General features: G+C 41.3%; 1 protein-coding gene across 1 annotated transcript in view; it reads left to right on the forward strand.

The window, feature by feature from the left end:
- Positions 1–24,974, forward strand: part of KIRREL1 (kirre like nephrin family adhesion molecule 1) — a 428,519-nt gene extending 403,545 nt beyond the window's left edge. Inside the window, exons 14-15 of the mRNA XM_085639055.1 lie at positions 21,041–21,118; positions 22,513–24,974. Coding sequence (XP_085495181.1) covers positions 21,041–21,118; positions 22,513–22,986 — 552 coding nt within the window. The 3' untranslated portion in view covers positions 22,987–24,974. The remainder of the gene's footprint in view (positions 1–21,040; positions 21,119–22,512) is intronic.
- The last annotated feature ends 1,555 nt before the right edge of the window (positions 24,975–26,529 follow it).

The raw sequence follows: 26,529 nt of genomic DNA on the forward strand, positions 1-26,529 counted from the left end.
ACAACATTTTGGGAATTACTAAATAGAAAATTGAAAACTAAGGTTATGTGAACTTACGGTTTTCCCTATGAAAATTTGGATGTCAATTTTTATTTTGTATCTTTTGCAAATTCTTAAAGGTTCTTAAGCTTTAACTGCAAAAATACAAATGTTATTAAATTTTCAGAAATTTTTAAAGTTGTCAACGCATAAAAAACTTTCCATTCTTAAAGTGCATTTGTTTTTACACTTTAAAAGCCTATGCAGGTTGTGAAGCTTTACCAGACAGCCTCACTCCACACCAACAAACCTTGAATGGAACATATAGTTAGATGATAACAATAGCCTAGTTAAAAGGCCATTGCAAAACACAAAATGCTTCTGTCATGCTGGGCCAGAACATTCCATAGTGACTCAAAAACTTGATTGACGGACTGTAGGCGCTTGAATCAGATAAATCCTCAAATAGAATAACTTTTGACATTATTTGTTGTGAGGTTTTTGTTTTGCATCACATAAAGTAAAAAATAAGTACTACATACAATTTGGTGAGGTCTGCAGTGTGAACTTATCCCACAAACTTTAATGCCCTTTATCATAATGCATGTTTCTTGGTGAGCTGCTGGGTGGCATTGGTTCTATTTCAAATATATACCTTAAGATTTGTTGTCAGGGGAAGCTCAGAGACATTATCTCGCCAAGTGTTACTCTGCAGTAATTTAATTAAAGCAAGGTGTGATATTGAAAATGAATGCTGGGTGGAATTGAGTCCTCTTATGTATCTTTGGAACCTCCCAGTGCCTTAGCTGAACCATAGAAAGGGCATAACAGTAATCGAGGCTGACTAGTGCATTGATCTGAGAGAAGTTGGTGACTAACTGGATAAAACGTATCTCTCTTGCCAGTTGAACGCTATAAGTACTATTGAGTTGGGTATCACTGAGGCAGCCAACAAGATCTTGCTAGTAACGCAGAATGATCATGTAAGACTTAAATCTCATTTAGCCTGCATCACTTGATGGCCTTTTCCTCTAATCTGATCAGTTTGTCATACATAATATGAGCTACTAATCACAGACCAAGACAACTCTTCCTGAAACCCCATGTACCATTCTGATGCACCAAAGTAACTTTGGAAAAGGAGCTGCAAGCCACGCATCAGCGATGGAGAACAATCTCTGTTGATCGTGATTGTGGACTGACTATAGGAGCGTGTGCACTAATATGTGCAAGAAGGAAGGATGGCCACAAGAGCTGGACTGCAGATGTAGATGCACGGGAGAGAGGATGTCTTTAAACTGCAGCAGGAGGGAGGGATGCACGACTGACCACAGAGAGTAGGGTATAGACTTATACCAGGAGTAAGAGGAAAGGTCGAACACTGGAGTGGGTAGAAGGCGAGTTACAGGAAAGAGAAACTGACTGGAAGCAGGAAGTAAGGGCATCTCAGAGTTAGCAGGGTGGAAAATGGAATCCTGACACTGCAGGGAAGTGCTTCCTGGAGAGAAGCAGGGTAAATGTTGACAGGGGGAAGGGTTAGGAAGACAGACCTCTGGAAGGCAGGGAGAGGTTGAGTCAAGAGATTGATGGGGAAGCTGGTGGCAAAGCCGATGTTGGGAGGCAGGAGGAAGTATAACCAATGATTGAAAAGAAGCTGAAGGGACAGATGCAAATCCATACCAGCTGAAACTGGAGAAGATGGCAAGGGTAGCAACATAAAAAGGGCCAAGATAGAAGAGGAAAAGGACACGAAGGATTCACAATGACAAGACTATGAATGTTGGTGAATGCACACACTTTACCTTTGTTAACAGGATAAACCCACTCCATGTCACAACAAGTGGTCCCAGTTATGGGCTTTTCGTTCTAAATCATTATATGATCTTTAGTCCAATTGATTGATTGTATGCAAACCAAGGTTTCAACTCCCAGAATATTTTGCTCTGGACTGGGAGCTTGGTGTCCTGCTAACAGATTTATCCAGGGAATAGTGACATTCACAGTGTGTATTCTGGTGAATAGTAGAACTCTCATGGTGTAGTCTTGTGAATGGTAGTGTTCACACTGTGTGCTCTTGTAAATAGTGGAATTCACATTGTTTTGCCTGGTAAATGGTGATTTTCACATTGTATGACTGGGGTAATGTGGATTCCACAATGGGACTTTTTTACAGAGACCTCGTAAATCGTGGCGTTCATGTTTGTCCTATTAATACTGTGTGTTCACACTGTTACCTGGTAAATGGTTGTGTTCATTCTGTGTGATGCAGCAAATAAGTTGATCGAGCTCGCAAGAATGGAGTTAAAATTAGGCAGAGGTCTAAACACAGGAATTTGTGAAAACGAGTCTCACTGTTTGTGATTCAATAGTAAGAACAAATGTTTTGTGTGCATTTTTTTCTGTCACCGTTTGAAAGATCCATAGAGCTGCAAAACATCACTGCTTATCTTTATTAAATAACTGGTCCTCATGTTTTTTTAGTTCAAAAGAATGAAAAACTCTTCCACTCGGATTTGAACTAGTGATATGCAAACTGTACTTAGGTTTCTACTGCAGCTACATTTATCCACCCAACTAACTTAGCCTTCATTTACTTTGCAGTGGTTAGTTAACCGCGAGTGTCAGAAGTGTGGTTAATGCCATTAATGTTTGTTAATGCCATCAGGCTATGGTCACATGTTCAATTCTCCAGCATTGGATCTCTCATAGATTCACATGCTGGAATTCATTCCACATTCCGAGCTGGGAGTCCCAGGGTAATATTCTGAAAACTGTAAGGTCATATTTCCATAGAAATATATATAAAAATATTCACTGCAATACCTCTTCTGATCATCAGGAATAACCCACAGTTCGACCAATGAGGTGAAGGCACACTGATCTGCACTGCTCCACACATCACCTTTCCTCGTATGTTTAACTGCACTTTGCTTGGAACGGAAGCCCTTTCGAAGCTCTACTCCTGTTTTCTAACTTGTTCCGATGACTAGTTATCTTCTATGTGTTACTTATACTACCTAGAGTATTTTATCTTCGATGGTTACTGTTCTTGGTGTGTAATTCATTTTGTTTATTTGTATCTTCTTCCAGAACACTGGAATCAAAGAAGGCATGTTTAGATCCTGTGCTTCTTGTGTAGACAATAGACTTTATGCTGCAGGTCTGCACGATGATTTAACTTAGCCTCTCTGCTAAGGCATAACACAAGACCGTGTAAAATCTGCTGCACATTTTCTTTTAAAAAAACACATTGACAACCATGAGAGTGAAGGGCCTACTCCAGTTGCTAATAAATTAACACTACAGAATTGTTTCTTCAGGTCTTCCTCTCAAACACAGAATTCCTTCAAAGTACACCAGGAGGAAACAAAAATCTGACAGGGCAAGCTTTGAAAAACAGCAAGCCCCAGAAATCCCTCCATAAAGTCTGACAGGCAGCAAACAGGCCAGGAAAAGCATCTCCTGAGGCAGCTCTTGCAAAAAGAAAAAAAGGCACCTAAAACCTCATTGGTGACAGTACTCTTGGCAAAACTCTTGTATGCTGCCTCTGATGCAAGTTGACCCCTTCATCTTTACGTTGACCCTCTTCACCTTTATCTTATCCATTGACCATAACCTTGTTGATGAGGTCATCCTACATGCCCCTTTCAGACCATTGAATTGGTGGTGGCATCTAAACCGTTTGCGCCCTTGACCCCGCAGGACTGACACCTTAGCAAGGTTTCACCTTGTCCACTAAAGCCATGACCAGTTAACAGGAGAGCTTCCGGGGACTCATTCAGATCAGCTTGGCAAATGGGACGAGTACTTCACACCAGCAGCTTCAAAGTCAATCCCAATTGTACAAGTTGTTCGTCAGCTAATATTGCTTGTTTTTACTCTCTTTTAGAGCTTCCAAGAGATTTCAGCTAATAGTACCAGTCCTTGAGGCAGACTATTTCTTAAATGATATTATGGTGGTTCCAAGGTTCATTAATGTGGTTCCCATTGTAGACTTTAGATAACGCAAACAATTCCATCAGTTCCAGCCACGATTCCTCATGTGGCCAAAATACATGAGGTTTTGATAACATTCAATCTGCCTCACAGAACACCTGCATGCACACTCTGTAGTGTTGCTGGCAGCAATGCGTAAATCTTCAACTCGACGTTGCTCTGCACAACATCTCATGACTGGCCCAACCTATGGACAACAGGCAGGAGAGTGTAGATCCTGGAAGCTACTTTAGTCAACGCTCCTAACATTCTTGCCATCATGAGAGAATACAAGAGACAGATGTCTGTGGACATAGAATTCTAAGCAGACCTTTTCCTGAAGGTAGCAAACAGGAGGCAAAACCCTGTTTGAAAAAAGGAGAAAAGAATGGTCGGCAATGATTGATGGTCTGCAGGTTGCAAGAGCGACATTTCTAAGAAGTCAGGGTTGGTTACATTTGATATCAGTATTTAACTCACTTAATCCATCCCTGTGGTCGGAATTATCTACATTTACATTCATGAGTGCGCAAAGATTACCTCAGACAAGTAGGTTTTTGATGCTGTCTAACATTGATCTACACTTGAACTTGTTCAAAGACCTCTATCTATCCTGGCTCGAGAGACCACCCATCAAACTGTTACAAGACAAGACTCTGTACATGATTTCCACGGGTGCATGGAACTAGTCCCAAAGTCCCAGCAAAATTCAGTGTTTTAGTCCTGGATTTTTTCTTATTCAAAAAAGATTTGGCTAATGGTGACCCATCGATAAACTTAATCAGCTGAATAAGTGCCTGTGAAAATTGTCTTTCAGAATAGTCACACTGTGGGACATGCTTCAATTTGTTCCAAGATGGCGAAGACACAACATTGCTGTATTTGCACTCTGCATATTTCAACATTCAAACTTATTCCAAGCTCGACAAATAGCTGAGGTTTGTAGTAGCTATCACTTCATGGTGCTACCATATGGCCTTAAGTTAGCACCGAGAAATAAAAAAAATAATACATAACCCATGTAGCAGCATTCCTAAAGCAAAATGCACAGGAAATATTTCCCAAATTGCATAACTGTCTTGTTAAAGGCTAGTTGTGACAAGTCATCAACTAATGCATGTCTAAATCTGCTCCAAGCTCTGGGTCTCATTCCCAACGTGCTCAAGTCACACTCGAAACCTACTAAGCATGTGCAGTTTCTAGGAGCAATATTAAAGACCGCTATGGTATGAAAAAAAAATCCTATCATAAGAAAGTATTTGCAAGTTGCAAAGCCTAGCACTACGCATGCAACTACTAAAAAGAGTTCAAATCTCTCTTAGGGATGACGTCCTCATCTGTTCTGTTAATTCCTCACCGCAGATTAAAAATGTCCCCGTTGTAGGAAGAATTGACTGCTCATTGGCTTCAAGTGCCCAGATCTCTCAAAGATTGAACCAACCATGCTGCCAGAATCAAGGTGGTGCTGGAATGGTTGAAAGTACTACCCAGCATGACTACGAGCTTAGCCTTCCAACCAAAGGCAGCTTATTTTGAGATGACAACTGAAGCATATTTAAACAGATGACATACTCACCTACAATATCTGGAGACAAGGTCCATTGGTCTGAGACGGAGATGCATCCTGGAGCTCAAAGCATTCAGACAAGATCTTCAGTCTTATTTCCCAATCTTCCAGTAGTGCTATCCAATATTGGATTAATGTGCAGCTCCCCAGAAATGTTATTTCTTTGCAAGCAGACAGTGGAATGTAGGGTTGCAAGCAGACATTTGAAAGCATTGTGTGAGGTGCATTTGATGACCTTGTTGAAGATCTTTTCTCATGCTTTTCTGCCACTTCCCCACATCCTGAGGTGAATGGGGAAGGTCAAGAGGGAACCACTCCAAGTGATCCTCATAGCTCCAGTATGACATCATCAGTATTGGTTGACGGAACTTATCAATCTTCATTTACCTGGGTATCCATCGGGATCTTCAATCTAGTGAGAGAGGCCATATAGTTCATCATAACTTGGGATATCTCAGATTGACAACATGGCTCCTGAAAACTTGAAATTCTCCACTCTAGATATTACTTCAGATTGCTGCACTGTTCTGTATCAAGTCAGAGCACCCTGAACAACTGAAACATCTCTGGCTCATTTCAAAAGGTTTTGCAAATAGTTCTGCTGTAAAGGCTTGCTTTTTCTAACTTTGGACTACACCAGGTACATCCTTGTTTGTTGCAGTGTGTTAAATATTGATCGAAACACTCTTCAATTCAAGTTGAATTAGCAATATCAAGATTGTAGCCCTCTTTAGACTCCACTTAGCCTCTAGAATAATCAAAACAATTGTTGCTTTTAAGAGTGTTTCTGCCTATAAGACACCCACCAACCCTGGCTCAGCTGTTAAAACTGCTCTTCGAACTCCTATGTAGGGGAAACATTAAATATGTTACTTTGAAGTTTGCATTGTTGCTGGCCGTAAGCATTGACCAGGTGAGTAAGCAAAATCCAGGGTTTCCAATATTATGATGTCAGAGAAGGCATGATAGAACTGTCGACGTCTAACAACAACAAACAGGACATAGAAAAAGGACTACTACTATATTGGAGAATTCCGGACCCAACCACTAAATGGTGGAATAATGGACAGCATGTAAATCCCCAAATGTTTTCAAGTTGCAAAACTACTCCTACGGGTAAGAAATCATTTCATTTTCAATATTAGTCACATTAACCTTTCCAAGAGTTCAGAGTTATTATGCAAACAGATTTGAAATTTGCCCTCAAGGTGCACAAAGATTTCTGCCAAAGTGACCATGTGGTTTTTAAGTCTTATTTGCACATCTTTCAACAGTGGCTTTCATTAATCTTCATTATATGTTTAAAGTTTTAACTTGTCCATTCAAAGGCATTCAGGAAGTCAAAACATTAGTTTGTGGCATTCAGCATCTCACAAAAAATAGTGTATTTCCCAACAATGTCTAATAAGATGGATAGTTTCAGATATTACCTTCCATGACATCCGTGCTGGTCGCCAGTAAAGACATCGGTAGAGCATCATTCCATTCCACAAGGAGTGCATCAGCACCAATGGTATTGTATGCTGGAGTTCGACTATCTGGCATATGCTGGGTAGCGATTTGGAAGAGCTGCCGCACATTTGTGAAGCACTTCTGCCCAAATAAACAAGCTTTAAGAAATTCTGCAGGGGGACTGGCAGTCTTTGGTAATTTCTTTTGCCTAAAATGAGCCTTTCTTCTTCTGAGTTGAATCAATGTTCACGCTGACATTGTTGCATAATATATGATTATGATTTACATATGGACACTGTTTGCTATTCCGATTCAAGCATGTGAATCTAGCACAGAGCTAATGCTGGAGAAGAAACTATTTTCTAACCTTTACATTGAGTACTCCAGCGTTGGTATCCATCAAAGAATCACATGTGACCTCCTCCCCAGTCAGAGAGTTTTGCTATTCATCCTTTCATACACCCTTTTGAAATTCTGAGAAGCTGTGGCCTCTGGGTAGCTGGAGTTCAGTGTGATTTCACCTCATTGATTGAATTGTGTGTAATTTTTAATTATGTGATGATGTGGCATCAGGGAATGATAAAAGCATGTGAATCTATGAAAGATATCAAAGCTTGAGAACTATATTTACAACTAAGTATCTTGTATCCTCCATTTTATTATCCAGCAACTTACTTTTATGATTTGGGATTTTTCAGCATGTGACAAATGCTTCGTTTTGGGCTATGAATGTACTCTGTGTCCTTAAGGGATGATTGATATCTTAAAAAACTGACTTACTTACCCGCCTTACCTATCCTGGCACAGAGCCAACCCAAAACAGATTGTTTTCTTTTAGTTTAATCTCTTTTATTGGATTAGAACATTATTTTAATAACAAGCCTATATAAATAGCTTATGGTAACAATCCATACATTATAGTGCAATCTGTACAGAAAGTATAAGACACAAAAATTTGGTATAAGACACCACTGGAATATCAAACGTAACATATACGGATGGTAACATTGTACGGGCAATCTCTAACACAAGTTATATTTAAAAAGATGAAAAAAAGATCTGCAAAATGAACACAAAAACTTAAAAAAGAAAGGAAAGACTGAATGTAAAAGGGATATAAAAAAATTGACATTTTAAAATGGATCATTAAGAGTGAGACCTAATCTAAAACAGGTAGCTTAATACCGCGCCCTCCCAACTAGTCAATCGAACTCTATAGCCCTCTGCTTTTTGCATCCCTGTACTGCTCGGCCTGGTGTGCAGGTGTCCGTATGGAGTCTTTATTGGTAAATCCTAGCACAGGAAAGTGTCAAAGCTGTTGGCTTTGTTTTCTTGAGCAACGACAATGGCAGAGCCTCCCGAGGATAGCAGGGCACCGGGGCGGTGATCGAATAAAGTTTAACCGATCCAAGACGGAGCTTATGGCAGCTTGTCTGCTAAGCTTGTCTCCAGGGGAGGCTGGCAGCATATTGGCTCTGCTCCCAGTAGCAGTGACACTGGCAAGTAGGAATGATAAAAGGGGCATCCTTCCGTATTATCTGCAGCATCCCGGGCCTTAGGGGCTTTGAAGCAAATCCACAAAAGCATTAATATTAAACATCAGATGTCAGAGTTACAACACTGTTGTTTGTTCTGTTGTGTTGAACTTGTCAGCAGTGCTGGCAGACCACCCCAACGCTATGAACACACTGCTTTGTGGTTTTCTGCATTGCCACATCTGCACATGTTCAATCTTGCTTCAGTGATGTTCACGCGAAAGCGTTCAACATCTAAATAAAGTAGTGTGTGCCCTACGCACGAATGCTCACCAAAGTCACCAATTTCGCCTGAGCGAATGTGGCCTTGAAACTAATAGCTGATCATTGCAAATGATTATTATGCCCCATTAAGAGCGCTGATTTAAACATGTGTTACTGATATTTGAGTGGAAACTGCAGGTCACAGGTTTCAATCCAGGCAAGGCCTGTCCAGTCCTTTAACATTTTGAGGTCAATAAACTGAGCACCGTTTGGGTAATTAAAGATGGAAAGATACAACCAAGGCAACTTTCAAGGGTTGGCTCGACTGGGTGACGTACCTCAGAGGCGCTGACAGTACTGCCCTGCGAAACTCACCATGGAGACAAACCTCCAGGGGAATGTGGGCATCCCTGGACGAGCTCCTAGATCCCTACGAACCACCATGAGTAGAACTATCAAAGTAAATCAAATGGCTCCAAACCACACCCCCACAAGGTCAAAACACGAACGAGAAGGAAGTAAACTTCTGGTATACTATCTCTTCTTCTCTTTACCGTAATCTCTAGCTCTTCCCCTTTCACTCATTCCTATTCTCTTAGTGGGACAGTGGATAGGGGGCAGCCAAACATACATACTGTGTAACTGTATTATCAACAACACAGCCAGTTTGGGCTGCCACCCTGTAATGACAAAGCGTTGACAAATATATGTGTAAAAAAAATCAATAACAATATGTAGAAATAAAAAAAAATATATATCATATTCAAACTCCCAAAAAATAAAAAAAAGGAATCCGGTTTCTGAAGCAGTTATCAGTTATAGATTCACCTTCTGTGCTCATTCCAGTCATCTAGTGGGTGGTCTGAGAATTGCTTACATTATCAATATATATGTTGGACGTCGACCTTTATGCCGGAAACTAGACTCACCTAGGATGTCCACAAGAGCCCACAGGGGCCCACATATTTGGGGCTCTTTTCTGATTGTTTTTAAGAGCTTTGGGATATTTGCACAAAAACATCACAGATTCAGGCATTCCAGATCCATCCAGAATTATGTTCCAGCTGCAAATCAGGAGCATGAACACGTATTATGAAGATGACTCCGCTGATGGTCAGACTGCAAGAATACCGACTTTTAAGTAATGTGCAACCAAAATATTACCAACAAAAAATTGTGAAGTTAAGGTGGCACAGGTATGTCTGTGCACCATGACAATATGTATCTTTTAAAAGAATGCAGCTGTGGAGTTAAAATCATCGGTAAATATTTGCTTACCTATATACACACTTACCTTCACAATATTCTTACTATGATATTGTGGTAGCACAATATTTTTGTGCTTATTGTTTTGATACACACATTGACGAAAGTGTCATTGAGTTTAGTCCATTGCTGTGCAGTGGAGGTTCCCGGTGTTGATCAATAGCCACATGTTTGTCCTCGAGGCCTGGCAGTACCTTGTGCCCAATTCGGTGTGTTTTTGAGCATTGACCAAGAGATAGCAAACTGAATCCTCCCTGGCGCACAGCCAAAGGTTGCAGTTAGGTCCTTTTTAAGAGCTGCTTTTGTCAGGAGGAATCCATTCACCCAGACTCTGATGAACTGATTTAATCAGACTCTGGACTGCAGAGCCACTGTACATGAATGCCAGTTCAAAGTGTCTCGCTGCTGGGATGCAGTATAATGTCCTGCATCCGAGGTGAGATGTGAAATGTCTGCAAAGAAAGTGGGTTGTAAAAGAAGGCAAATTAAAGAATATCTGTTTAGCTGTGCTGTGGAGGGTCAAATGAGGGTGTTCTATTTCCAAAGACCTTTTTGTAGAGAAAGAAAAATGGGAGTCTAGGATGAGCCCTGGTGGTGTGCCTAATAGGTAAAAGGAGAGGGGTGGAAGGCAGAGTGATGACCAATGCCAGGCAGTGAAGGAGAGATTGGAGGTGAGCCAATCAAGTGCTTTTCCTGCAGTGTTGGGGGGAGTTGAGGGTGCTGTGGATGAATGTGTTGAATGTGGCAGAATGTTCAAGAAATCTGAGAGTTGATTAAACAGGATACTCGGTATTCCCTAAGCAAACATGTAAAAGTAAATGTCAGATCTCTCTATTCTCCTGTTTGTGAAATAAAAGTCTGATGGGGGCAATTTAGGGTTGTGATGGTGAATGGTTAGTCCAACAGATGTGGCACCTGTACTTCCCATTCCACACTGGCAATGGGAACTCTCTAGCATTTTGAGTTTGCTGCCAATGCTTTGAAGTACCCACACATAGGTATATGTGAATTTACCTACAATCCACAGTTTTCATATGTCATTCAACTGGCATGTTGATGATAGTAACTTACTATCATATGGCATGTGCGAGTGTGTTATACCTCTATCAGGACACAGCAACAGCATTAGGTACAGCCAGTGAGGCCTGCAAGCTAGTCCTGTTTGCTATTTGATAAGACACTGTTTTAAAGTGGTTCTCCAAACTTGCAAGGGCTATGCTATCTGAAACAGCAATGTATGTGGATGATCACAGCATCAATATATACATTTAAAGAACCCCTGACAGAATTATTGAATGAGTCAGCGTAAATGTCTTTATCTTTGGACGGGTTTCTGTTCCAATTGTGTAGGCAAGTTAACAGTTTTGACTTCTCCTGATATGATGCAATGGATATCAAGTCACTTTCCAAAAAATCGCAAAGGTGAAGTACATCATGAGGATAAAAATTAATTGAAGAATTCATATCTGTATTTACATATAATAAATATAGGCTAACATAACGCTTAGTCTTACATAGAACAAACCTGACAGGAAATAAGTTAAAGATAAGTTTCTTAAGAAGATTAGAGGTCAAGGTCTATGCAAAGATTTAACATGGAACAGGTCACTTTTGACATTAACCCAAGATAAAAAAGCATGGACAGGACAGAAACCATAGGGTTCATTTGCTTCCACACCAATGTACCATTCCCAAGTCCAACTCTCCTCTAAATTTAGGAGGGAGGGGTATGTTTTGTAGTCCTTGCATAGCATGTGAACCTATAAAAGATTCACTCTGCAATGAAAAATGTTACATACTGAAACAGCAATTTTGGCGATTGTAGTCATTATAGATTCACAAATGATCCACTCATCAACCATGTGAAGATTAAGAGACATGATTATCTCACACTCACTGCACTGATGTAAATGTTTTGGGTTTGAAAGAATTATCCAACACATGTCCCTGAGGTGAGAAGAGGGCAAATGTTTTCGAATACATAGAAGAATCTAGTTTTAGATTCACCACAATTCACTTATAAAGGTTTTACTTTTTTGTTTTGTTCCTCTTATGCAATAAAATAAATACATTTGATTTATCCTTTTTTTTTTTTTTTTACTTTTGAGAAACACTCAAATTTATTGTTGATTATTTTATAGTGCAGTACTAGCATTCACATAGCACTTTTTACCACTGACACAGCAAGTAAATTTTTAAGTCGAAGCCTGCCAGATAGCACAGCAGTCTGGTTTACTAATGAATTCTTGAGGGCATTCTGAAAGCTTCCTGGGAATGCACTCCACTCATGCTTAATATTGGCTTTGTGTTTTGTAACTCACAGTTGCTTGCTTTGTGTTTACTGGCTTTATTTGTTTTAGGTTATCCAGCTTAAGCTCGTCCCTCCTATGGAGCATAGCCTATTTACTGAATTCTTTCTTGAATGCTTGCTTTCTGTAAACAGGTTATTAAATCTTTTTCGTATCTTGTCACATTTGCTGTGCATTCAAAGACAAATGTCAGGCTCTGTCTTCTGAGGTAGCTTGGTGTTTACTTTTGTTCAAAGTGAGAAGATTTATGTGGCAATCTAGCTTTTTTTCTATCACACAGCAATATTTAAATGTTTGTACATGAAGCGTGTGGATATTTCAGAATAGATCAGAATTTGGAAAACACAAATGAAGCGGTTTTTTTTGTTGTAATGACGAAGTGTAGTCGAAACAAATTTTTTAATGCAATCAAATCAAATCACTACACTATGTGAGAACATTTCCACACATCGTTTATATGCTTTGTACTTTTATCAGTAAAGCTGTGTTTAGTCAAATGTAAGACTTGTCTCAATTAAAAATATGTTGTCTGTAAAGGCAATACGCTACTACACGATGCATACTCCACACTACGCCACTCCATTCTACAACGCTCTACTCAGCTCTATGCCCCTCCACAACATGCCACTCCATTCTAAGAAACTCAATCACACACCACTCCATGTTACTCTTCTCTATGCCACTCCACTCTGACATACTGCTCTACTACACTTTACTCCACTCAAAGCCACTACACTTTATGCCTCTTCATTGTACGCCACTCCACTCTAAGACACTCTACGATGTGCCCCTCCACTCAATGCCCATTCACTAAATGCCCCTTCACTCAGTCCCCCTTCACTCAATGCCCCTCCACTCGATGCCCCCTCCACTCGACGCCCCCTCCACTCGACGCCCCCTCCACTCGACGCCCCCTCCACTCGACGCCCCCTCCACTCGACGCCCCCTCCACTCGACGCCCCCTCCACTCGACGCCCCCTCCACTCGACGCCCCCTCCACTCGACGCCCCCTCCACTCGACGCCCCCTCCACTCGACGCCCCCTCCACTTGACGTCCCCTCCACTCGACGTCCCCTCCACTTGACGCCCCCTCCACTCGACGGCATAACACTATGATAATCCACTCCATGGTACTCTGCACAACTGTCTATACAACTCCTCTATACTGACACACTGCTCATCTCTTCTTCACTACTCCACTCTATGCCAGTACACCCTGCGCCATTCTATGCCATTACACTCTACGTCCTTCCACTTTAGGACACGTCACTCCACAGTACAACATGCCACTTCACTCTATCTTGAGACTCCTCTCCATGCCCTCCCTTCTCGATGCCCCCTCCCCTCCAATCACCCTCCACACGACGCCACAACACTCTACACCACAAACCTCTAAGACAATCTACTCTATGACACACTACACAACTCCTCCTATGCCACTCCACTGTACTCAGACACACTACTCCTCTCTATGCCATTCCACTCTACATCACTTTATGCCATTTGACTATGTCCTTCCACTGAAGGACACTTTGACACACCACTCCACTGTAGGACATGCCACTCCACTCCACTCAATGCCACTCCTCTCAATGCGCCCCCTCTTCGATGCGCCCCCTCTTCGATGCGCCCCCTCTTCGATGCGCCCCCTCTTCGATGCGCCCTCCTCTCAATGACGCCTACACTTAATGCCACAACACTCTACGACAATCTACTACATGACACTCTACACAACTCTCTACGGCACTCCACTGTACTCTGACACTCTACACCTCTCTCCTCCACTTTATTCCATTCCGCTCTATGCCATCCCCTCTACGTCCCTCCACTATAAGACACTCTGTCACACCACTCCACTCTATCCTGACACTCCTCTTGATGCCCCTCCTCCTGATGCTCCTCTCCTGATGCCCCCTCCTCTGTATGGCCCCCTCCTCTTGACACCAAAACACTATGACAATCTACTCCATGACAATATACACAACTCCCTCTATGCCTCTCCCCTGTACGCGACATACTACTCCTCTCTAACCCAGTTTATTCCCTTCCACCCTATGACATTCCACTCTACATTCCTCCACTCTGATGTGCCATTCTGACTCCACTGAATGACATAACACTCCACTCTAATACTCCACTATATGCCCTCCTCTCGATGCATCTCCACTCAATGCCCCTCCACTTTATGCCCCTCCATGCGATGACATTCTACTCCACTCTAACATTTTGCTTCACTCCATTTCATTCTACGATCGACTCTACACAACACTACACTCTACACCCCACTCCTCTCTAAAACATTCTACTCTACAACACGCTAGTCTACAACACTCTAAAGAAATTGGAAAAGCCAATAGCTCTTGCATAGGTGAGACATATTGGCTTTGCCAATGCTCGTTCCCATTTAATATGCTCTAAAACAGTTACTGTTAAAAAAAAATAATAATAATTAACGACTAGTCCAATCTTCAGTGTAGGCACTTCGAAAGACCACTGTAGCCCAATATTTAGACTTTTCAGAGTTATGCATAATGTTTGTGATTATGTGCAACATTGTTTATTATTTTAGGTAATGTTTTGCATTACTCTAAAAATATATTATAAATATAAAAAGATAAGTGTATATTTAATTGTATGATTCCCTATAGCCACACAGGCAAATGGTGTTCATTGAAACAGTGAGCAACAACACTCTCAACTAAAGCGCAGGATGAGTAATTCGGGAGTTTGGCTGCTACCGACACAGCCGCATCATATATTATTTGACTTCGGCGCCCAAACTTGCATACATTAGTTTTTATAACTTTACTAATATGGGCTTTTAAGTCCAAATTGTAACATCTCCACAGGAACCTCTACAACACACAGAAGACCCACGTAACTCCATAGCAATATATATATATATATTTTTGTTACAGAGCTTTATATAGCACAAACTTGACCCAAAGGTTTCAGGTATCAGAGTGCTTTACACGAGCACCAGTTGTGTTACATGAGGACACATTAATTTATATATAATATATTCCAAATGTAACACTTAATATTTAAAACAAAACTCCTTTGCTTTGATGGCATTAAAAAAGAAGCATACAGCTATCATGTAACGCCAACCCCTGTGGCCGCACCTTTCAGAGGAACCACAATTTAGTCGAAAGCTTCTGGTTGTTTGTTAGATTTAGGACTTTTAGAACACCACATTGTAAGGCGGGGTACGTCATTTTGAGTTAGTCCACGACAGCCGTTGATATAAGCAAAACAGTACATTGCACAGCGTCCATTTCCTAATGGAAAAAATGCAAAAGCAGTGAAAGAATTTAACTTGAATAATGGTTTTCTGCATTAAATCACCGGGACATTGAACAATACCCAGTTTTTTAGACACAAAACTAGGAGCACACCCCATTGTAAGGTCAATCAAACAGGTCTGCTACCAGTACTTAATTTTAGCCAGTGGTTTCCGGTGCCTGGCACCTGCACCTTATTGTCAGCACTGGCACATAAATATGGCACTTTGATCATAAAGCCAACAACAACAAAGCTGTCTTGAGCTTGTGGAAATCAGACAACAGCATGAACGTTTTCAGAATGTTTCCATCTGTATCGCACTCGCATCATCAAGTGATGAAGTAATAGGCATCCAGAAATGTTATATATGTAAAATCTCTTGGTTGCCTGGTTTTTTGTCCTGTTTCAGGAGATTGATAACATAAACCCCTTTTTGTAGGAGTTCCTAGTGTCTATTTGCAGCTTGTGGTAAGAGCAGGATTATTGGTATGCTGCTGTTTATCTACTATCTACAGTGGGCACACCACACACGTGATTGGATCGAGAATGCAATGACCATACAAAAACAGGGGGAAAAGGGATATCTGTACCCTAGCAATGCTCACAGAAGACCATCAATGGCCTAAGAAAAACAAGCTGCATCATTCCCGACAAATATCTAGCGGTACTCCTGAGCTCTTAGGCAGCCTGCTTGTTCAACATGTAAGGCAGCAATAACCCCCTCACTTGTGTGTGGGGGTGTGTGTGTGGGGGTGTCATATACATTGATGGCAATCACACACAAAACATTGTCCCAAATAGACTGATACCATTTTTTTTTCATTATTGTACTGTATTAGTTTTTCTCTTTTGTGTCCTGTACTGACCGAATAAAGATTTATTGAATTGACTGACGTGATGTAATCCCAGTGATTCCATGCGGTAGGAATGTAGATTTACGCACCCTGTTGTCAATAAAACAATGCCTTTCTTGGGGATCTCTAGTTACAGGTAAGTAACTTTTTCTTCTCTTTGGGGGCTGTTGCACTAGTTTTGTGGGAGTTCAGAATGAAGCTTAGCTTTTAATTCCCTCCTCTACGGCACAGTTAGTTTTGACTCAAAATCAAATCAGGTTTAAGAATCTGCATCTTCTTACACAGTGATACCTGGAATTGTTATAAACCTTTCGATAGGTGAGCTGCAATACTGAAAAAACAGTCAATTTCTTTGAGTGCCTGTTGACTTCATTTAAATTATCAATGCCTTTTGCCGCACTGCAGTTTGCGTTTCAGTGACCTCAAAATGCATACTAGTAGAATTTCACCGTTCCAATGCAAGAGGAGGAAATATGGTCCAGTAGCTCTAGCGTCTGGATACCCCTCACGGTGACAAGCGTACTCTACAAATATTTGATTGATTGATGGCTGCCAAATTTGGAACATGGTGAACCAGGTTCAATTGTCTGCCTTGGCTGTAAAAATCACTTAATCTTCCTGTGCCTTAGAAAAGGTGTAAACACGTGTATCGTAGTCTTTCTTCTTCTGTTCCAAAGTGCTTCAATGCCCTCTGGCCCGGTTCATGCTATAAAAACTGTACAATAATAATAAAATAAAGAAAGCAAGTATGCCTTCACAATTGTAATGCAGGTCAGCTGCCATTAACAGTTTTCTTTTTTTCATATTGGATTTTGCTTACCAATTTGAATGCAGTTCTGAACCTCATGATAGCATGTTGAATTGTTCCAACATTGCTCATCTTTCAAATTCATCACAATCCATTCCTTGCTCACAAAGGGAATTGTTTTTATCGCTGGTACATTTTCACTTTCTCCATTTCGCCATTGATGTCCATTGCTGCATGGAAACATGAATGGTCCCATGCTTGTCACGTAATAAGATGATCAATATTGTTATTGATTTTAGATTTGCTCTATATGTTTACCTACTGTAAATTTGAAGATACTGCACAAGACAGTTTCCTAGTAACTTAATGCTCATTTCATCCCATCAGGATGTATCCCTAGGTCCAGAATGAGCAATGGCTTGTTAGTCAGACATTCTTTGGAAAACATGACCTTGGCTTGTCAGCAGCTTCAGGGACAGAAGTGTTTTTTGAACCCCCATCGCAACGTAAGCGTGCATTGTGTTGCTCTAGCATTCCATGTGTGCACATTTGCTGAAAGTTCTGCAATGAATTGTCCCACGAGCAGCGCATGTCTTGTTCAAGTGATATCATGGGTCGCTGATATGGAGCCAGAGCCTACATTGGCTCCTTGTTGAGGAGAATGTAAAAGTCAAGTTCTTCTGTAGTAGGATCATCGGAACCGTTCAGGCACCTGGCTCCTCCTGCCTGCAGCCAACCAGACAGTTCCGTTCCTCTGGAGTAAGAACACATGGTGCATGAACAGGCATGCACGGGGACTGAACTGTCCCCGCAGAAGGACCATGTCAATGGAACACTGCCACCTGTCATCTGTTCTCAGGAGGCCTTACCCAGTTTTAACATGACCCTGTGTGTTTATGCTGCCCCAAGCTTTCCTGGACTGATCCCACTTCCTCGCACCCCATTTGTGGCCAAATTATTATAACTGTGTTGCATGCATCTGTTTCCAGACTCTTGTGCCCTCACAATGCCTTTGTTGTCAATGCTGCTATATTTATTTTTCTTGTGATTGTTGTCACATTAAGAATGCTCTAAAGCTGGATCCTCAGACCATTCTGTATGAACAATGCAAATAAATAAATACATTTGAAACGAAATGAGTGTGTGCAAAGAGTTGGACTTGTTGGTTTTTACTGTGCACAGGTTTACATTGTAAAGTGGGTGCCATTGTTCCTGTCTTTAAAAAGTCCACCAGGTTCTTCTGTCCTGGTCTGCTTGTGTAAAGTATATAGGAGTCTGCAGTCGTTCATAGGTTGTGCACATGTTCTATTAGAGTGGATTGTACCACACTTTCTTGCTCTAGAATGTCCCACAGTGTCTTTGGGGTTTGTCCCACAGTGTCTTTGGGGTTTCCCTACAGTATCTTTGGTGTTCTATGTATATGAATACCCATTTAGTTATCTTTAAACTTGTCAAGCGCTCAGCTGGCCCTTACCCTTTCTTTCCACAAGTTGACTTTTTCAGGTGTTTTCTTTTCAAAAGACTTCTGACTTCAATTTGTTTCAAGGAACAATCATGGTCTTTCCTGAAATTAAGCACCATTAAATCTGAGTTGATAACAAGACTGTTCCCCAATGCATCCCTTTTGTACCCTGTTTCTCAACAAGAACCCTTCATCTTCATTTAAGGTGTGCCCTGCTTGTTGACCAGTTACGAGTGATGGTTGTATTTACTAGGTTACATCACTGGCTAAGTAGATAATGACCTGGTACTTACCACACTGAGTTGGTGCATTTTCTTTCTGTTCTTTGTGGCTACCACAGTTGCATGCTGAGCTGCCTCTATGGTTAAACACCAGCTTGCACTCTAAAAACTGCTGCTAACTAGTCTTCAGTCAACATCCTCAATTGTTATACGTCCATTTACTCCAATTCCTCATCCGCATCACTCCTATTGCACATACACATGCTCGGGCACACACACCATGTGATGCTCTAACCTACCAACAAGCTTTATTATGCATCTAGCAAGAGTGACTTCTATCAGCTCTGGGTGCAACTGGATATTGTATTTGTTTGGGTTTGGAAGGAGAACAAGACCTCTTCATGGTACTATGTCACTAGATCGAGGTCGGTAGACTACATTGTCTACCACTACATCATCAAGGTAAGTATATATTTATTATTCTTAACTACACATCTGCACACCTTGATGATGTAGTGGAAGTCAACCTACTGGATGAAATATTTTTTTTATGCAGTTCCTCGCCTATGATAAAGTGACACCCACTTGTAGTTATTTCTCCTCCTTCATTAAGAAAAAGGAGGTGTACAGGCCCATGGTGGTAGCTTGGTCCTATTGCCATATTCTTAGGTTTCCAGCCCCTCGGCGCTCCTGAGCATTTTAATGACAGTAGCAGTCACAAAGCAATTATTGGTTGCATTGTGGATCATGCTTTGGACCTAATAGTTTCAATGATTTATTAAATGTTAGAATTTTCATCCCAGTTACTTCCTTGGGGAGTGTATTCACCAGTTTTCGCTCAGGATACATGTAGTAACCATATTTTTAATACTGTGATGGGTTTGTGACTTTGGATTTTGTTTTGTTCCAGAAAAATATATCAAAGTCTGATGTGTCGTTTTAAATATCACTTTTTTTGTATTTATTCGCTATCATAAATTAAATACAAAAGGGCAAAAAATCAGTTGAACAGCCAACACGTGTTTCGCCCGTATGGCTGGCAGGCCAAGGGCTTTCTCAAGGTTCCTGTCTTGTGATGAAATGTCTTTAGAAAAGCATTTCTACGACAGTTCATCGCAAGACAGACCGATATTCAAAACGCAACATCAGACTTTGGCATTTTGTTTTTCCCCAGGAACCTGTATATATATCTAAGGCACAAACCCATCACAGTATTAAAAACATTGCCTTGAATTTGGTGGCCCGTGGGTAAAACCACCTAGTAGGTTCAGGCACTCCAAGAATTGGGTTGTGTCTCATTGTGTGTGAACCCTGGCAGAACTCATCCACCTCCTTAAACTAAAATATAGTAACCATAGCACTAAAATGAACTCACTGTGCTGATTGTTCAGAGGCGAGTGCATCGAATGGCAGTATTGAGTTACAGGCCATTCAATAAGTATGTTTTGATTGATGCTAGCTGAGGTACATATTAATACTGTGGGTAAATGCCAATGATGGTAGATTCAAGTCACTTGTAGTTTTGCACTGGAAGATCATGCTGTCCTGTGTGCTGCAACATTGAGCCAAGATGTTCAGTTCTTTCCCATGACCTTCCGGCCATTGAGTGTGGAGATTTTATTTAATGAAGCAGGTCACTGGAATTACCACAACAGATTTTAGTCAGGAGGAGCAAAATGTCGAAATCTTCTTTTGCATAACTACGCAAAAATGTGAGAAATTTACTGACATTATGCCTGATGTCATGCGATGCTAATTCACTATTTAGCGCAACGTTTTTGTGTAAAATGCATGAAAACAAAAGCCTCTCAGTTGTGGTGGTTTGCATTTTTCCAACGCCCACATGCTTAATGGCTTCATAAATTCGTGACTGACATAATGGCGTAATTTCATGAAATTTGTGTAACATGCATAACCCAAAAGTCTGAAAAATATGAAAATTATGATGGCATAATTTAAATTTCAACCAGGCCTAATTTTAATGCTGTGAATTATTTTTGTATTTTCTGGGGCGGGGAAGGGATTGCTTGTGTGTTCCGGCAGAAATACAAAGGATGGAAACCAGCACAGAAGTCGATAAAAGGGGGGGAAATCATCCCAGAGCCTCCAGGGCTGGATCGCTGGTAAAAAGATGACCCATACTGTCAATGGTTCTGATTTTCTTTTCTGTTTTCTTCCTGCAGTCCTTCAAGGATGACGTGGATCTGAAGCAGGATCTTCGCTGTGACACAATTGATACCCGTGAGGAGTATGAGCTGAAGGTAAGACACTTGATTTCCAAATTAATTCTTCTCAAGGATCTTTGGTCTACCCAAGACGTATTTCTGTGCTTTAATTGTGTCTCATAATATTTTTATTTACTGCTTCATTCTGTTCTGGTGATGTTTCTGAGCTCTCTGTGTAAAAGGCGGTACTGTTCCCAAGTTTAATTGTTCTCAGTTTGCCCGCCTCTGCAAATGGAAGGCTGAGTTCGCCTTCTTACGATAGATTTTTTTGTCCTGCTGATCACCGCAAATTTCTGCAGCAGCCAATGCAAGGAGAAATCTTGCCTCAAGAGTGGTAGCACCAAACCCATACATATGACCAGAGGCGTTTTGAGCTCTGTGTAATTGTCTAAGGAGCAACAAATGAGCACATCCGGGTGGAGAGTGAAGGACATCTGATCTTCCCTTCCAGAAGATACCTAAGCAAGAGCATAACACCTCATGATAACATAGCCTTTATGCCATCCGCAGGACAGTTCCCTTACTAAAGGAATACTTGGCTAATAAAGGAAGAATTATACCTGATGCTTCCTTGGCTGTACTGCTCTCACCCATCTGCCAGCCCAAGATTGTCAAAAGATTGTCTTGAAGCTTTGTAGTTAATGGAATAATCAACTCGGAGAAAAGGCAGTCTGGATAGTGTGGGGCCAATGTATTTGAGTCCATCAAATGGTGAGGCCTGCTCTGTAGGGGTTTCAATTCAATTGTCTTTGGAAGTGGTTTAAGTTAATTGGAAATGGAATAACTCTACCTGTTGTGCATTTTAGTTTAATTAAAAACCTTGTCAAATGTCATAAAATCATTTAAATCTTGTAATTGGCCACACACAGTTTGAGTTTCTTTGCAGCTGAAAGACATGTCAAGCCTCTGTGCCTTCATGTCCCCCTATTCCTACAATTTACTTTGCAAATTATTGCCTCACTGTTCTACCTTTTAAGACTGCTCCAGCTGGGGAATTGTTAAAATACAGTCCTAGAACTGACGGAAAAGAGATTGTCGCTCATTGGAGGGACAGCAAATTGTAATCCTAGTTTTCCACTCCACACAGAAGCAAAGAAATGAACCCATGTGCTATAAAAGATTGGGAGCAGTATGTGTCCTGCATTTGAAGGCAATGTAAACAGGTTTTTTTCTATATTGATTCTGTAATCAACGCTAAATGACATAGCATTTAGCTTACCTGCACGCAAAATCTGTCTCTTGGATGTTTTTGCATTTCACAGTTGACTTGGCAGGCTTTTTCACTCTGATTGTATCTTGCAAGTGGCTAATTTACTACTTCATTACATCTCGCTGACTGTCAAAAGAATGCTGCATTAAATATTACATAAATATGTTATGTTCTGTGAGTATTGCATAGTCTTAACTAACAACCTCTCCCATGCTTTCAGGACCCCACCAATGGATATTACAACGTGCGAGCCCATGATGACCGCCCCAATTCCCGAACAGTTCTTTACAATGACTATCGTACAACAGGACCAACGAGGTATGAAACGCGGCCTTCTTCTCGCCTCTCTCATTCCAGTGGCTATGCCCAGCTTAACACCTACAGCAGAGGCCCTACTACGGAATACACTGCAGAGCCTGCCCCAGCGGTGGCACCACCAGCAGCAGCAGATACTACCAGCCAACTCTCTTATGAAAACTATGAGAAGTTTGGACCGCATGCCTTTCCACCAAATGCTGGCTACCCAACTTATCGCTTGGGATACACACAACCAACTACACCCAATATGGACCGAGGAGCATACGACACTTATGACCCTGTGGGAAAGTATGCCAGTGCCACTAGGTTTTCCTACACCTCCCAGCATTCAGACTACGGGCAGCGCTTCCAACAGAGGATGCAAACACATGTCTGAGGAGTAGAGAGACTGTCCCTCCACGGATAGGCTAGAGTGGGTACAGCAAGGAAGGGGAGCTGCTTCCAGGACTGCAAAATGTGAAGAGAGGGGTATGAAGGAACACCGGGAGTCGGATAACAGTCCTCTCAATTGTCTCCTGATACTCAGGGGCCAGCTGTCTTCACTGTAGAAGCTCCCATGAATCATTGATTCTTTCGCCCTGTTGACAAAAGCCAAGTTGTGCAATCAAGACTGAAGGTTCAACATGAGGTTTGCTATTTTTGAGCTTTCCTTCAAACACCGTTGCTTTTACCACTCGTTATGAATCCCGTGATGGACCTGGAAGGCTTCAGATAGTCACAGACACCCTCCAGGACCGAGCTGGATTCCCAGATATCATTATGCAAATTCATCTATCCGTAAGCGCTTTTGTCTCCTCGTATCTGAATTTTAGGCAGCACCATAGAGTCAATGTGAGGCCACTACCTTGAAGAACTGAACTGCAACCAATAAATAGGTGAAGGCTGAGACATTGGTGTTCCCAGCAGTCCTTACCACGTGTGATGGTACGCCTCACTGCATGTTCTAAGTCAGGCAGGAAGCAGGAGTAGCACCGACTATTGTGTGCACTTAAAACATGACTGTCCTCTGGGGTCCATGGATGTTGGAAAAAGCAAAGGTATCTTGCAGTAATCACGGAAGCTTGAGCAATTTTACAGCTGAAGAGATTGGGCACAACCCATGCCGCTTTCTCACTTTGTAATGTGCTAATTGTGCAATCTTTCTTGTGGGCCACATGCCCTGTGTTCAATGTATTGACAGGATTATGAGAACTTGAAATGAGAAGTGAAAAGAGTTGACCACAGTTTTTACACACAACCTCTCAGGGGAATGAAATGCCTTAGTTATGTCGGACAGTGAGCCAGCGGGCAATCAAGGCATGGGTGTGAGTGGTATTTGTGTGCATCTCTCAGTCTGAAAGACTCTCGATTTGGTGGGCAGGCTGTCAACCAGCTTGCCTGTGCTCCTTTACACTTGCTTGTCTTAACGCTGTCAAAAGGATTGCTGGGTATGCAGGTTTTAAGGGCAAACATGAGGCACCTTGATTACCAATTGCTGCAATGATTCTTGGCTCTCACACTAAGACTGTGTCGGTATTTAACCAAAGTTGAGAGAGGAAGCAAGCTTGAGAGAGAAACAAGGAAGTGGCCCACAAATCAGCCATGTCTTGAATGGCATCTTTAAGTGAAGCCAACCATCAAGGTTAACAAAAAGAAAGTTGCCTCGCGGACCACTGTTTTCATAACATCCAAGACAGAAGCTCACTTTTGCTTGCTGACGGTTTCTGAAGGAGTGTCTCTAGTTCTGTACAGAGCGCTAGGTTTACAAAAGAAGTTTGTACTGACTTAGAATTTGCTTAATAGGAAGGGGAAAAGGCCTGGAAAGGGAGTGAGTTTTAAGTATTCTGCCTCAAAGTGTCCTTCGTTGGATCATAGGTCAGAGAAGGAAATTTGAAAGTGTACGTCTTAAAATTGGCAAGTATCTTCCACAATAATAGAACTGGTTGCTGCCCATTTCTTTTATCGCTATGGTGTGTTGGATCTTTGGTTGGGATTTCAATGAACCTGGCGAAGAAGTGTTGGAATGAGTAGGAAGGGGGTCAGGGATCCAAGGAAATGGGACACACAGTTGAGTAACTGATGTTCCATCTGCGAACGGTGGGAATATTCATGGTTCCTGGCCTGAGCACTTTTATTATGTCCCTGTATAATTATTATTATTTGTTTTATGTAATGTTTTTTCCTTGAAAGGACGAATCACAATCCCCCTTTACCTTCTATTCCCCTGTGCCTTGATATTGAAGCTTTATTTGACCATTTTTTTTTCCATGATTATAAACTCTCCATAAAGAGTTGGCCTGTATTTGTAATTAACATATTTTATAACCCTGAAAATGGCAGGTCATGCTGACTATCTAAAGATAGGTTCTGCCAAAACAAGTAGGGAGTTTCAAAAGTAGGAATATAAAAAGAGATGTTGGGGTTTACATGAAGAAAGTGTTTTGGTTAGAAATAGGGCCAAAATACAGCAAGGCTCGCAGGTATGCAAGTGCATGAATTTGTGAACATCTACCCTTCCCTGTGTTAGCCTGTACTTGTGATTTCTTCTGTGTCTTTCATTTTCATACTGCCCTGTTAGGGTATACAAAGTGTGCCTCTACTCGAATACAGTACAGCTAAGTTGACCGGACACCAGTGATATTCACTAGCCGTCTCGCTAAGCCTGGCCGAGAACAGAAAGCAATATATCACAAGGTTTTAAATAGGGACACTTAATACAGTATGCTTGATGGCTTGAACTGTAGATCAGTGTCTCTGAGGAATATGTATCTAGTAGAAACATTTTGCCCCTTCTAAGGCAGGGCAGTACAATTTGACTGCATTGTTGTTTGGCACCAGCTGGGCCAGAGTTTGTCTCCACAAGCAGTAAATGTGTCTCTTTGCCAGAGAATAGCCCAGGGCAAACAAGACAGCTGCACTTATACTGACCGATAATGCATGCACACCATAAAAAGTATTAGGTATAGACATAAAATTGGTTTTATCACGCTGTTGTGTTCATTGTTGATGCTTGAGAAATCAATGTCAGCCTCTCAAAGTTTCATCTGTGAACCTCTAACCCTGCAATTATGTTACAACCCTGCATGATCAGAATTCTAGAGTTGACATACTTTGCAGCTTCTCCTAATGTTTTTGAAATACTTAGAAAATAGAACTGGACAAAAATGATCCATGTTCTTTTCGTGTTGTGTAGCTTGGGCCTTCCAGGGAAAATACAAGGCAATGCTTTTCTTAAGCCAGGACTGGGATATTTTGCACCAAAGCCCCAATCTTTGTGTTGTCATTCTTGGTATATCATAAAAAACTCAATGATAAGTTACAATATTTATCCATAGCATGTATTGGAGACTAGTTATGCTTACATTTTGTCATGACCTACCAGTCAAATGTCTTTTTTTTTTTCTTTTTTTTACCCCTATCCATAAATCTGTGTTTTAGTTGTGCTGTAAGGCTTGGGATCTGTTCTGTCTTTTTGTTGAGAACAGAAAACTGCTCTTGAACTTGGAGACTGTAGATGGGCATTTCAGATTCCCTTCGGTCAATTGCTTATTTGCATTTTCTAAACAAGTTTCCAAGTGCCCCACTTTATAAGTGGCATCTGATTTACCGAGTGACCCACATTTTAAGTGGCTTAAGACATTCCGGCTATGTACAGATGACTGTATCTGCACTCATTGTGTCATAAAGAGGCACATGTCATTCATTGTTCGTACGACAAATTTATTTTAAAGGATCCGGAAACTGAATTACCCTATACTCATTTTGGTGCTTACAATTTGTATTCATTCTGTTTAGTTAGTTTTGTATAATATTTAAAACCTGTCTAACAGACAATACAACAGTAGGTCACGCCCGTCTAAAATCTAAAACATTAAGGGCCTCATGTAGGAAGCCCAATACCGGTCGGTAACGGCCGATTTTCGGTAAATATACCGTTACC

The sequence above is a fragment of the Triturus cristatus genome, chromosome 12 (genome assembly GCF_964204655.1).
Source record: "Triturus cristatus chromosome 12, aTriCri1.1, whole genome shotgun sequence".
NCBI classification, from domain to species: domain Eukaryota; kingdom Metazoa; phylum Chordata; class Amphibia; order Caudata; family Salamandridae; genus Triturus; species Triturus cristatus.